At 31.6% G+C, this 14,804-nt stretch overlaps 2 protein-coding genes across 2 annotated transcripts; one reads left to right on the top strand and one right to left on the bottom strand.

The window, feature by feature from the left end:
- Nucleotides 1-671: 671 nt before the first annotated feature.
- Nucleotides 672-3,310, bottom strand: LOC130945673 (uncharacterized). Its single transcript, XM_057874375.1, has 5 exons — nucleotides 2,407-3,310; nucleotides 1,448-2,275; nucleotides 1,149-1,353; nucleotides 907-1,046; nucleotides 672-823 (listed from the first exon to the last, which is right to left on the bottom strand). The coding sequence occupies exons 1-5, from the start codon at nucleotides 3,308-3,310 to the stop codon at nucleotides 672-674; spliced, it is 2,229 nt and encodes a 742-aa protein (XP_057730358.1).
- A 10,382-nt stretch (nucleotides 3,311-13,692) lies between these two features.
- Nucleotides 13,693-14,259, top strand: LOC130946791 (small polypeptide DEVIL 13-like). The gene has a single exon (XM_057875636.1). It carries the CDS (start codon nucleotides 13,775-13,777, stop codon nucleotides 14,081-14,083), a length of 309 nt encoding a protein of 102 aa, XP_057731619.1. The 5' UTR covers nucleotides 13,693-13,774; the 3' UTR covers nucleotides 14,084-14,259.
- Nucleotides 14,260-14,804: the final 545 nt, after the last annotated feature.

Here is a 14,804-nt window from a genome sequence, read left to right as displayed (position 1 = left end):
TCAGAGTGAGTAGAACTGTGTAAGGCTGACAAAACCTTATATTTGTTTTTTTTTTTTTTTTTTTTGTGTCAGGGACAAAACCTTACATTAAGTCATTAAAATGGAATAAGTTGGGCTCAGATTAAATGGGTTCATCATGTTATATGGTATATGGACGCCGAATTTATGGACAGTTTGCACTACTGGCCCAGCCCCAAAAAGCTACTGGCTAACCTAAAAATAAAACAAAAACAAAATGGCCCTGCCCACCTCCGACAAAAAAAAACAAAAGAGTGATTTTTATTAAATTTAGTTACTCAAATAAAATTCACTCCAACTCTGTTAGATCACGGCTAGTCGGCTACAGCGTGTGAAAGAGTTAATACCAAGGTTCAGAAAATCGGACCGATCATCAAACCGCTCTAGTCATTAGTTTACTGGTTCACTGGTCTAACCGGTTCAACCGATGGTTCAACCGGAAAAACCGTTTTAGAGTAGAATAATAAATAAATTATAAATACACATCCTAAAATATAATTATAGTCTGATACAAATCTTAAAATATCTTCGAAATTAAAAACACTACATAAAATATCATCAACCAAATACATATGATCTTATCAAAATCCAAACTCAAAAGTTAAATAGTAATAAAAGCATATGTAAATATTAAATCCCAACATCATGGTTTATCAATTATCAAAATCCACAAGAACTTGTTGCAAATCTGCTTTGGTGGGATGATCTTCACCTTCATTCCCACCCTGATCAGCAGAAGAAAGAGATGCAGCATAAAGACCACTACTACCACCACCACTTTGATATAAATCAGCATCAATTTCACCTAATAAAATAGAAATGTTATCGTTATATTATAAACTAACAACATTCTAATAAAACATTAGAAACTAAATATACTATACTCACGCAATAAGTCATCCACATTACTAGGAAGATCAGGTTCTTTCTCTACAACCTCTTCAGTCACCCAGAAGTCAACTTGACTGATACTTTCATAATCAATTGGATCATGTTGTGTCTTTTGCTTTCTTGTTTCTTTTTCCTTCCTAAAAAGTTAAATACAATATATGGAGATTTAATAATTTACAAATTTATTATGATAAAGATTACAAATGAAACAATATAGTATTTCATGAAACATATATTACCTGGATTTAAGACGCAAATTATAGGTAACATAAACAATGTCATTCAGTCTATCATGCTCCAATCTATTTCTTCTTTTTGTATGAATCTGGTCAAAAAGGCTCCAATTTCTCTCACACCCAGAAGAAGCAGATGCTTGGCTAAGAATGCGAACAGCTATCTTTTGTAGACATAGAGCAGAGCCTCCGAATAACCTCCACCATTCATCTACCAATTATAAAACCATAACATATTATAAGATATTAATTAAGAACATAGGAGCATAAAACAAGTTAAAACAAATATTCAACCATATTCTTACCAGGCTTAAGTTCAGATGCAGCTGGAATAACTTCTTGTCTATCAAAACTTTCCTTCCGATCTCTATATAAATGTATTTCTTTCATTGCCTGAACTGAATCCAAATTGTTACACTTGCAATACAAGGTAACAAGATCAAGCAAACCTCGCATAACATCAGGTGCTTCTTTATAATTTTCATTAAAAAAGAATTTAGGATTCAGGAAGTAAGCTGCCGCATGAAGATCTTTCTTCAAATGCTTGTCCCATCTTGAGTTGATAATATTTGTGTACGGCTGATATGCAGTCTTGGATTGCCTAAACATCTCCTTAATTGCATCTTCTGCCCTTAGCATTCCTTCATAAACATACCCCAAAGATGGGGGGTCATCAGCATCAACAACCCTCAGCAAGTAAATCAGAGGGCTCACAAGTTTACATACAGTAAAGCAATCGTCCCAAAATTTTGCATCCAGAATAATAGCACTCACAGCTCTACCAGTAGCACTCCTTCCTAATTTGTGATCAGTGAAAATTGAATCTACAACCAATTGTTGCAACTCCTTTTTACGGTCAAAGATGCTCTTCAATGTAATAAACACAGTTGCAAACCGGGTTGCACCAGGACGTACAATTTCTCTCCACTTAGGTCTTTCTCTTAGCCAAGATAAGAAAATCGTATGATTGTACACAAATACTGTGATCTTTGAAGCACGAGTTGCAAGGTTAGAAATATGCGCCATGCTACTTATATCTTTTAAAATAAGATTAAGGCAATGAGCAGCACATGGTGACCAATAGATATTATCATATTTTCTATTGATAAGCCTACCAGCAACAACATAATTGGCTGCATTGTCAGTCACAACATGCACAATATTATTTAGGCCAATCCATTCAATCACCTCAGAAAACAAAGTACACAAGTGTGAAGCATTTTTTACCATACTGGAAGCATCTACTGATTTCAAAAGCACAAACCTTTAGAACAATACACCAAGAAATTGATTAACGTTCTTTGTCTTTGATCTGTCCAACCATCAGCCATGAGGGTACATCCAGTTTCCTTCCATGCACTCCTATAACTATCAACTAGCATTTGACTTTCTCTTTTAAGATCAGCCAACAAATGAACCCTTAACTTATCATAAGAAGGCCCCTTGTAACCAGGTCCAATACCAGCAATACCATCTAACATATCTTGGAAATATGGTGACATCACAGCATTAAATGGAATTTTACAATCCAAAAGCCACCGAGCAAATCGTTTATCAACCTCGTGTATCGCCTCTTTGTTTTGCATAACACTTTTAATACTTGGTTGAGCTCCTGGAGTTGTTCTTGGTGCAAACAAATGAGGAATGACTTTGGCTTTTTTCTTTGGATCGCCTCCAACTCCTTGCTGACTCGAGGTACGCTGCTGTTCCTGTTCTTCTTGAGCTATTGCCTCATCAATTGCATCCTCTACCTCATCACCACCCTCTTCACCAAAACTTACTTTTCTTTTCTTTTTGCTGGCCTGAATATCTTTCAACAAACTTTCCATCTGTTTTTCCACATCATATGGAACTTTAGGACATTTTTTCACGTCTCCAGTAATCTTTGCTAGATGTTTCTTCATCCTGTGAATTCCACCTCCATTGAAAACTTGTAGACAAAATAAACATTGATATTGTGGTTTTCCATTCACGTGTTGTAAAGCAACATATTTCCAAGCTAAATCTGTTTTTCCCCTAAGGTTAGAAGAACCTTGTGAATGACTATCGTTAGCACTACGGGAATTAGGATTAGCAGCATCATTCGGAATAGGAGTATCGGCAGACATGTTATTATTCACAGAAGCATTGTTATCAACAGTTGCTTCTTGATTAATACTATCTTCCATAACTGAAATTAATAAAACATGTATGAAATTAAACAACACAACACAATACAACACAACACAATGAACAAACACAGCCACTTACTTTTCAGATTATTAATTTCTTATGCTAATTGCCAACTAACAAACAGTCAAATAGAAATTGAGCAGAGGAACGAAGTTCATAGAAAATGCACAGTTCACAAAGAGCAAGTTCACAGGAATTGAAATCAGAAAATGCACAGAGCAAGTTCACCGAACACAAATTCAGCAGGAAATGCACAGTTCAGTTCACAAAATAGAGCAGAAAATAGAGCAGAGGACCAAACACAAATTGACCAACAAATAGAAATTGTGCAACAAAGAGGAATTAAGCTGCAAAATAGAGCAGAAAATGCACAGTTCAGTTCACAAAATAGAGCAGAAAATGGCAAAATGCACAGTTCAGTTCAGTTCACAGAAAATGCACAGTTGACAAAGAGCAAGTTCACAGGAATTGAAATCAGAAATTGAAATCAGAAAATGCACAGAGCAAGTTCACCGAACACAAATTGAGCAGGAAATGCACAGTTCAGTTCACAAAATAGAGCAAAAAATAGAGCAGAGGACCAAACACAAATTGACCAACAAATAGAAATTGTGCAACAAAGAGGAATTAAGCTGCAAAATAGAGCAGAAAATGCACAGTTCAGTTCACAAAATAGAGCAGAAAATGCACAGTTTAGTTCAGTTCACAGAAAATGCACAGTTCACAAAGAGCAAGTTCACAGGAATTGAAATCAGAAATTGAAATCAGAAAATGCACAGAGCAAGTTCACCGAACACAAATTGAGCTGCACAGTTCAGTTCACAAAATAGAGCAGAAGACCAAACACAAATTAACCAACAAATAGAAATTGTGCAACAAAGAGGAATTAAGCTGCAAAATAGAGCAGAAAATGCACAGTTCAGTTCACAAAATAGAGCAGAAAATGCACAGTTCAGTTCAGTTCACAGAAAATGCACAGTTCACAAAGAGCAAGTTCACAGGAATTGAAATCGGAAATTAAAATCAGAAAATTAAGCCGAGGTCTAAGTTCAGTTCACATTGAGGACAAAGAGAAAGAGAACATGAGCAGAGGTCTAAGTTTAGTTCAGTTTACAGAGGACAAGGCGAAGGATAAAGAGAAATGAGCAGAGGACGAGTCACTCACCTGGGGTCGATGGAGGGCTACCGGTGTTGACTGTTGAGGACCGCCGATGAGAGGCTACTGCGTGCTGGTGTTGAGACTTGAGAAGATGAAGACGATCGAAATTGAGGGCTACTGGGCAGGAACCAGGCGACGATGGAGATTGGAGGGTTGCTGGAGCTGAGGATGGCGACACCACGGGGGCGAGGGATGGCGACAGGGCTTCAGGCAGCGCCGCTAGGGTTCTTCTTCTCCATTGGAGATGATTCAGATGATGATTGATGAATGAATGGGGTCGGGGCTCGGGGGAAGAAAGGGGGGTGGGGTGCTCCACGGGCGGGTCGGGTCGGGTTTGTTTTTTTTTTTTTTTAAACGTAAAACGGCGTCGTTTAGTGAAAGATGCATAATCGGCCGGTCACCGGTTCGGTCCAACCGGCCGGTTTTTGACCGGTTTGCCGGTTCTTGAGCGGTTCTTCTCTCTGCGATTTTCAGATAAGGACCAGACCGCTTGCAGTGCCGGTTCGCAGTTATACCGGTCGAACCGGCCGGTCCGGTCCGATTTTCAGAACATTGGTTAATACTCATATTATCTGTTAAAGTTACACTCGGGTCTCAGAATTCATTTGAAAAATAACAGAAGTTTTTTTTTTTAATTATAAAAAGTTATAATAGGCATGTTTGGTATTATTAAAAAAAATTAATTTTTTTAAATGTTAATTCACATCTTTTTAAAAAAATAAAAATATATGACTTCTCTTTTTTGATAAGTCATTTTTTATTTTTCTAAAAAAAATTGACTTCAAAATAAAAAAAATTACTTTTATTCTTGGCTCTCAAAAAATATTTTTTATTTTTGTTGAAAATACTGGTTCTCTACTACCATTTTCATACAAAGTTTTATCTCTTAGAAATAATGACTTTCCACCACCATTTTTACTTAATGATTCATTTGTTAAAAGTATTGATCTTCCATCACCATTTTAAAATAAACCACCTACTATATATATTCCTTTCAGTTATTTTTTTTTATCATTTTATCATTCTATTTTTGTTATTAAATTTGTATTTAATTGTGTGGGATATGAAATCTCAATTTTAATTTTATTTTTTTCACATGTGGTTTTATTTTTATATAACTTGTTATTATTTTTATAGTTAGTTATAACAAGTTCTTGACCCCAATAAAGGAGGAGGCTAATAGGAGTAAAAAAAAATAAAAAAGAAATAACAACAAAATATACATTGACACATATTTTATATTTGTTTTTTTTATATTAACCTATCATATCATACACAATAAAACAGCAAACGCTTAAACTGATTTTGGGATTCACCAAGAATCGAACTTTTGACATTTCGGCTCTAGCGCTCTAATACCATGTCATGACACAACTCATCCCAAAAGTTTCGCTGATGAGAAAAGGTAACCCTAATTGTTATATCTCTAATACTTCATAAACCTCCATTGTACACATTGTATAAATATTTTATTAGCTCCTCATACTTTTCCTTAAAATTTTATTACTATTCACCACATACAAAAACACTATTATAGATGAAGGTGAAATAGAAGAACTAATTGTCTAAAAAATAAAACTCATAAAAGAGCAAATAAAAAATTAATTGTCTAAACGATTGTAATTTTAGTGATTAGGTTATGTAAACATTTAATATTAAAAAGTATTTGTTATCATCGTTATTTTAATTTTCATTTTCTTGTATAAAAAAGTTGTATTTTTTGAGTTATTTATTTAATCGTTACAATTTTAAAATAAGTACTTCTATAACTATCAATAAAAAAGTCCTTATATTTTAAAGTCTTTTTTCTAAAAGAGCTTATTTAATTTAAGTTGTTTACACAACTGAGCTTCAATCTAACCTTTTTTATTGTTATATAATTGTCAATAATGAACTAACAGCTATTCAACTAATTTTTTTAACCGTTATCTAAAATGGTAATTGAATTTTTTTAACCTAAATTTGCTTCCAATAAAACATTTAAAATACAATCTTTATTTTACTTAAGAGTTAGTCTTTATGGAGTAAATTTAGATAAAAATATTCACTCATCAATCTATTTTAGCTTATCGTTAACGGTTCTGTAACAGAAGCAGATCAAAGACTAACGTGTGAGTCACAAATGACATAATTGAATAATTTAAAAGCACAAAATTAAGATCAAAATGCGAATATAATTTAAAAGACAAATTTAAAGACTAATACGTGGATAGAACAAAAACTTTGATGGTTTAAGTCCCAACTACAGTTGGATGTTGTCTAAGAATTCATAGTACATATTTAATTATTTATATAGTGTGTGTGACTCTGTTGTGTGAATATGTGGTGTATGACCCATATCTAAAATTAGAGGCTGTGCGATTCAATTGACAAAAAATATTTTAAAATTTTTTAAATATTTCAAAAACATTGATGTTCTATTTATTTTAATAGTTAATTTTAACTATATATATGTTATAATGAAAATTAATGATTAAAATTACTAAAATATTAATATTTCTAAAACACTTAAAAAAAATAGAATGTTTATGGAAGATTCAAAAAAAAAAAAATGCTTGCAGAATATTCAAGAAAAAATAGCTTCTGATACAATGTTAAATAAGAGCAAAGAAAAAAAGAATACAAAAGTACAAGAAATATTGTATAAATATAAAATTAATTTGTTATTGATTCAATTAATCATTCCTTTATATATAGAAATGATAATTTAACTAACTCTGTACTTCTTTTAACTAGTCATAACTAATTTAGTTTTTTAATTGACTTGGTAATTTAAGTACCGATTATATGTAATACATAGTATAGCAAAGAAACCTTGCTACTCAAGTTCAATCCCTTTCAGCGGTTAGTAATAATAGATCTTCCCCACGCATATTCCTATTGTGATATATATCCTAGTCAAAGAAAGTAAACTTCCCCCACATTATATTCATACAGAATCTGTCTGCTCGTAATTAATTTAGTAGTTGGTAAGTATGACGAAACTTAACACCGGACAATTTCAAATAATCTTTACTCTTACGTATATTCTTGTCCACAAATTAACTTAAATATATATGGGAAAAAACTGAAAATTAATTAATGCATAGAACCGTGGGAACTATAGGGTGTTTTCGAATAAATGGTAGAGTTATAGAGGGAAGTTCTATCTTCTGGACCTGACCATCGCTTGTGCACTTCACATGTCCACATGTGGGGCTCATCCCCATCCGATATGGCCACCAGTAATTATTTTTTTTAGTTAGGAAGAAGACTTAAATTTGTGATTTTTAGATGAATATTAAAAGATTATGTTACTTGAATTATAGTTTATTAGTAGCCACCAATAATATTATAATAATCATCAATGTATTTATTAATGAAATATGTATATTGATAGCAAATATGATGTGAACTAAGAAGGTAAATATTTTATGTTTAAATTAAAAAGTAATGGATTTAAATCTTATACATTACAAAATATTTTTTATGGATTATATATATATTGGTAAAAGGTATTTTAACAAATAAAATTATAGATAAATCCTTTTCATATTTTCATTATGCATTGTAAAATAGATTACATTATTATATGTAAAAACCCAAATTCACATCTACGAAAATATATAATGGCAAAAAAAAATCATTTCAATATTCAAAAATTAATACCGTATAAGTATAATAATGCTTTATCTCACTTCAAATCTATAATATATTTTAACGATAAAATAATAAAAAAATAAATTAAAAATATTCTGTACATACTAAAAATTAATAATCAAATTAGTGATTAACTAATTATCCATTGATATATACATATATGCATTATTTTATATATTTTTAATACATATTTTATATAAATAATTAATTTATATTAATTTTTAATATATACATAATATAAGTTAGATATGGGTATATCACTAAAAGTCCAATACATACTGTGAAATGATATATTTCTGCAAACTTGTGAAGAATTTTTTGGGGTGAGAATATTTTACACCAACCACAGCAATCCACGTGACATGATGTTTGACCATCCACGTCATGTTTTGACCAACCTAATTGCATAATAAATTGAGTACTGAATTTTTCAGAAAGCATCACAGCAGGCTCGAATTTTTCACCGGCGTGCATACCAGTCAACAATCTTCGCTTTCACATTGACTCAAATAGTTCTTGCATGCCCTACTAGCAATAAAATTGCTGTGTATCATGTACTTTCTAATTTTCTATCACTAATTTTGTTTACCAATGATAATCATGCTTAGATGCATGTGACTCTTAAAAGGTTTTTTTTTTTTTTATTTCTTTAATAATATATATGACCGGTCAAATTATTACTATCTTCGTAACAAAAGTTTGTTTCCAAATCCTTAGATTCCTTTTAGACCACCCATTTCACTTTCATATGCCTTGCTTCATTTTCAAAATTTTATCTTCTATTTTTCTTTTCCTCTTGTTGATTTAATTATTTCTTTAACGAAAGTCTGTCATAACTGCAGTACTATGATCAGGATTCAGAGCGGCGAAAATATCCATTAAAAAATATTATTATAACAAAAATTTTAATCAATTGCCGCACATTAGCACATGGTAAACTCAGCAGGGCTCTCCAGTTGAAAAATATTAAATTCAGAAGACAAAAAATAAATAAATAAATAAATTATCACATCAATAGTTAATTTATAATTAATCGAATAGTTAATTTACTCATTTGTTTAAATAATTATATATTAAATATTTAAATTTTATTTTATATATATAATAATTTATTAATCAATAATAAATTTTTAAATATAATTTAAATTCATAATAAATTAATTTTAACTTATCAAATTAGGAGATATTAAAAACAACTAAAGATACTATCTGAAAAAAAGAAATAGCCTCACTATTCTAACTACTGCTCTAAACGCTAGTTAGTTCCCATGGCATGTGCCTTTGAATTGAAGCCTATAATAAACAATAATTATTAAGTTAATGATGATAAACAATATATAATTAGTGATGGTCACAAAATAAGCAAAACTTATTTGTAGGTATTGTAGTACGTAGGTGATGCGTTTTCTTTGCATGAACAATAGAAGGGATAGAATCAATTCACGCATAGGTCAAAAGTGAGAAATAAAAATAGAGCAAATAAAAATAAAAACATAATTAAGAAAATGAGAAAAGATGCTTTAGCACCGAATTCATGGACATAAGAAGCATGAAGTAAATTAAAGTTCCATGATATTTGACCGTATTAGCCACTTGCTATAATTAATTAACCCCTTACATGTTTCTTCAATTTTTTTAAAGATAGAGAACAAAGATCATCAAAGGAATAATATATTATTGTATGTCTTGTTTTGCATCATTGCATCCTATAATGTGATTTAGATTTTCACCAATCCTTAAAGGAAAAGAACAAGATTCAAAATCGAATTTCATTAGTGACGCATGATGAACATACATTATTTATTATTCTCTATCTCATCATACTCATAATCATGACTCATGCCTTTATTTATTTTTTTTGGACTACTAAACTGCAAACAAGGCACTATACAATAGTGTAGTGTTATATATGAATGTGACATTATGAATTGGATCATCAATTAAACTAAAAATAAAGTTATTAATACTATTATTAGTGGAACAAGGTATTGATGGAGGAACAGGGTTAATTAGGCGCACAAGGCTCCACATGAGGACCAGCTAATAAGATATGGTAAGTATAGGGCAGCATTTTAATTAGTGTCTAGTGAGTCCCCATTTGGGAACCGTACAAGATTTGTGTCACCGGATAAGTAAGAATCATTGCTTATCTAATCCATGAGAATGCATTGGACCATTGGACATAGTCTCGTGTATCAGTAGCTAGTCCCACCAGCCACCACGCTCTGCAAAAATGGCCTAGAACACAGTGTTTTAATTAAACAAGGACTACTAAACAGTAAATATATACGTGTATACATATGCATAGCCACATGAATATTTATAATTATCACATATATATATATTGAACACAGTCTTATTATATGCTTATAATAATATGTTAGGCATCTTATTCCATAGAATCTCAAGATCTTTTTCTGAGTGGGTGTGGCAGAAAATATGTCCAATTTTATTTGTTTATATTATATTAGAATAAATTACTCATTTAGTTATAAATCAAAATACAATTATATGACGTGTATATTAAAATAAGATATTAAAGACTAAAATTAATCATTAGTATAAAATATATATTAAAATATAAATATACATTAAAAATAAATTAAATCACACATATATTTATACACAAACATATTGATAATTAATTTTAATAACTGATTTTGATATACAAATAATATTCTTCATCAAAATAAAATATCCAAAAACTAATACACCACACGCAAATACTTACATGGCAATTTTTGATGTCTATTCTTTCAATTGGAATATTTTTTTGATAGAATAAATATTAAATTGGTTTCCTATATTTGAGAGTAATTTTATTTTGGTTTTTAAAATTTAAAATATTATATTTGAATTTAAAATATTTTTTTGTGATTGAAAATAACATAAAAAAAGGACCTAAGAAAAAGAGTTGGACTCCTCTCTAATAATAATGTCTAAACTATTAAAGGGCAGCAACCACTCCAAGTACACATGCTTGTTAAAAGCAGCCGTCTTAGCCATTAAATCAGTCACTCTATTTGCTGTGCGCTGAATGAGTACTATCGTAACTATCCAATTACGCTGGAGCATCTCTTTAATTTTGTCAAGCAGATCAAAGTAAATCCTAATCATGCTGGTTGTGTCTCGCGAAACAAGAAGAAACGCATCAAGATTATCAGTTTCACATATGATCTATTTGCACTCGCAATCCCAAGCCATAACAAGCCCTCTCCAAATAGCATGAAGCTCACAACAGAGAACACTAGAAAGAGGCATACTGGCAGAACAACCTTTTATCCAAATTTCCATGCTGTCTCTAATAATACACCCAAAGCCAGCTAATTGCTCATTTTAAAAAATACTTGCATCGCAATTTACTTTATAGACATTTATCGGAGGTGGTTCTCAATTATATTACAAAGAGGAAGGAGTAATATGTTTTTGGGTGGTAATGACATTGGAGAAATCTCGAGCAGCATGTTCAGCCTAGTGAACAATTTTCTCCCTATTCCATGGATCATCTTGATGGAAGATGTCATTGTTCCTATCCCTCCAAATCCACCAAAAGGCCGCTACAAAGAGGAACTCATTTTTGTTGAGGTTAGACCGAATCCAAGACACAAAATCCAAACCAGAATCTACAGCGGTCATTCCCAAATTTAAGCTAATCCAAATCTGACAAGCTTTTTGGCAAGTTCTAAAGCAATGGTCAATATCCTCTAGAGTAAGATAACATTTCTGACAAAAATCAAAAGTAGCAAGACCTCTTTGAAACCGGTAGCTAGCTGTGGGAACTCCGTTGTTGAGGTAAAGTCAGAGCAGACACTTTATCTTCTCCGGTATTCTCAAGTGCCAAAGCCAAAGCCAATTTTCATTATCATTCTACCCAAATTTCTTCTTCAATAGCCACTCATACCCGCTTTTAGTCGAGTAGGTGAGAGTATTTGAGTTTGTCCAAAACCAACCTGTTTTATCTCCTGCTTGCTTGATAGGATCAAATAGCATTAAATCAAGTTTAATTTCTTCCGAAATCATTATGCAAAGCATATCTCACCGCCAATGTCCATGGTGCCAGACATCTTCTAGCTTCAAGAGAGAATCAGAAATGTGCACAAAAGGAACCAAAGGAGCTAGCATTCCAGATGGTCGCCAAGCATGATACCAAAAGGATTGAGACATCATGCCTATACACCATTCAAAACCATCACGAAACTTTTTAATTGTCTTATAAATTGCTCGCCAAGTGCTTGAAATATTATTAGAAAAATTGGGTGAAAAGCAAGAACCCCAAATAAATATTTTGCCAACATAATCCTTATCCAAAGCTTATCTTTATTATGCAGTAATTGCCAAACAAGTTTTCTCAATAAAATAAAATTCACACATTGAGTATCTCTAATTCCCAAACCTCCATATTTTTTTGGAGCGACAACTTTGCTCCACTTGACCAAGCTTAAGCAACGCTCCCCCACCTTTCCTTTCCACAAGAATTGTCTAAGCACATAATCAATCTTTCGACAAATTGAAGTAGGAAAAAGAGTCACTTGCATCTGGTAAATAGGAAGAGAAGAAGCAATAAATTTAATTAAGCAAAACCTGCCTGCTCTGTTAAGAAATCGACCTTTCCAACTAGCCAGCCTATTCTTGATTTTCTCTAAAGAGTCCGAAAAAACAGACCTAGCAACTCAAGAATGATTAAGGTTCACTCCCAAGTATTTGTCTAGGTCACTAGTAAAAGGAATATGAGAAACACCAGACAACATTTCCTTCCTTCTATTAGAGATGTAATGTAGTCCTACCGTGAGGTCAAAGTTAAATAATTAATGGAATATCCTATATAATAACAGTACAAGAACAATGTCGATAATCTAGAAAATAATTACAAGTTCCAGAGGCACAAAATCAACCATGGATGCTAATATATTTATTTATCATTCTCCTTAGTTCTATATATATAGAGAATATTTCATTTAAATTGTCAAAAAAATAATAAATAAATATATTAATGCATCCACGGTTTATTTTGTACTTCTAGAGTTTGTACTTATTTTTTAGATTATGACCTTGTTCTTGTCTCATGAAAGATATTCCATTAATTATTTAACTTTGACCTTACGGTAGGACTACATTAAAGCTAAATAAAACTTGTTTGGATTCAAATTAGACACTTTAAACTTTAAGGACTAAAATAGGATTACGCCCAAACATATAAGACCAATTTAGTACTTTACTCTTTTTATAATTTAATTTATTCTATATATAAAAAATCAATTATTAATTAATTATTGTGTATAAAATTATATTATTATTCAAAAAAATATATTATATTATTCTAAATAAATTTGATTATTTATTTTGAAAATGTGAATATTTAGTTTGAAAAATATGAATTAATATTTAAAAATATGTTTAAGAGTTTAATTTTAATGTATTAACAATATAAATTTATTATCAAAATTAAATTTATATAGTTAAATACATAATAATTAATTATATAACCGAATTTTAATATAAAGCAAATGTTTAATATAATCTATAAGCTAAGGAGCGTACATATGTGTATATATATGTGTGGCTATATAAACAGAGGGATGAGTGGTAGAATTAGGAAGCATTGATGATCTCTTTGAAGGCTTATAAAGTGTGATTGTAGAAGAATCCAGAATTCTGGTTTGTTATGATGGATGGAAAATGGAAGGTGTCAAAGCAGAAGGAAGCAACAAGTTCCAAGTTCTCTCGGAGTTGCTCAACAAGAAGCAGCACCTCAAACTCTCCTCTTCTCATGAGAAGCATATCACACAAGAGTTCCTCATCTTCTTCCAAGTGCAATAACAACAACAATCTTCAAAGAAGCTTCTCGCAGAAGAACACGTCATCCATCGGTCGCAAATGCACCAATATAGCCAAAGAACACAAAGCAAGGTTCTACATCATGAGGCGCTGTGTTGCCATGTTAGTTTGCTGGCACAAGCATGGTGACTCTTGATTCTTCCAAATTACTTTCACAAATTTTGAATCTCTTATACATTATTATAGATACTAGATTTCATTATTGCTTTGTAATTAGTTAATTAGCTGAGTTATAATGTGATTTCTGATTTGAACAACATTCATGGAAATATATATAGTTCATACATCAACTATTAGATTATTATTCTCTTCTATTCATTTTTTTGGATCTTCACTGAAAATGGATCTTGGTTTCTTTTTCTGGATCTTCCTATTTTACCCCTCAGTTTTGTTTCGTTCTGTTATTTCCTTTTTGTTAGTCTTCAATTGAGCGCGTGACAGAGGGAGAGCGGAAACTTTGCAGTTTGAAGTTAGATGAGGCTCGAACATCGATGTGCCACTGACATATGTGAATTTGATGGCACTGTCTGTCATTGTAAAAAGTCCGCATCTTTCTTTTTTCTTTTCCCTATTTGTCCCCACTCATTTCATTAATTACTTCATTTCGTATAATTCCAAAAATTGCGTGAAAATAACCGTTTGGAATTATGCGACGTTTTTCTTTCATATTGGCATCAACAATGTGAGTAATTTGTACCTGCTGCGAATCCATGTTTAGTAAGAAACGGAGAAAAAGGAAAGCAACCAGAGACACTACATCACTACACATTAACTTATAGTACCATTTAGCTAACACGCACATTGTTTTTGCAAGAAAATATTATTCTCTTTTTGGGTCATACTCAATACATAACACA

Source organism: Arachis stenosperma, chromosome 8, assembly GCF_014773155.1.
Source record: "Arachis stenosperma cultivar V10309 chromosome 8, arast.V10309.gnm1.PFL2, whole genome shotgun sequence".
NCBI classification, from domain to species: Eukaryota; Viridiplantae; Streptophyta; class Magnoliopsida; order Fabales; family Fabaceae; genus Arachis; species Arachis stenosperma.
Note: the sequence above shows the minus strand (reverse complement) of the source record. Positions and strands in the feature narration are given on the sequence as shown.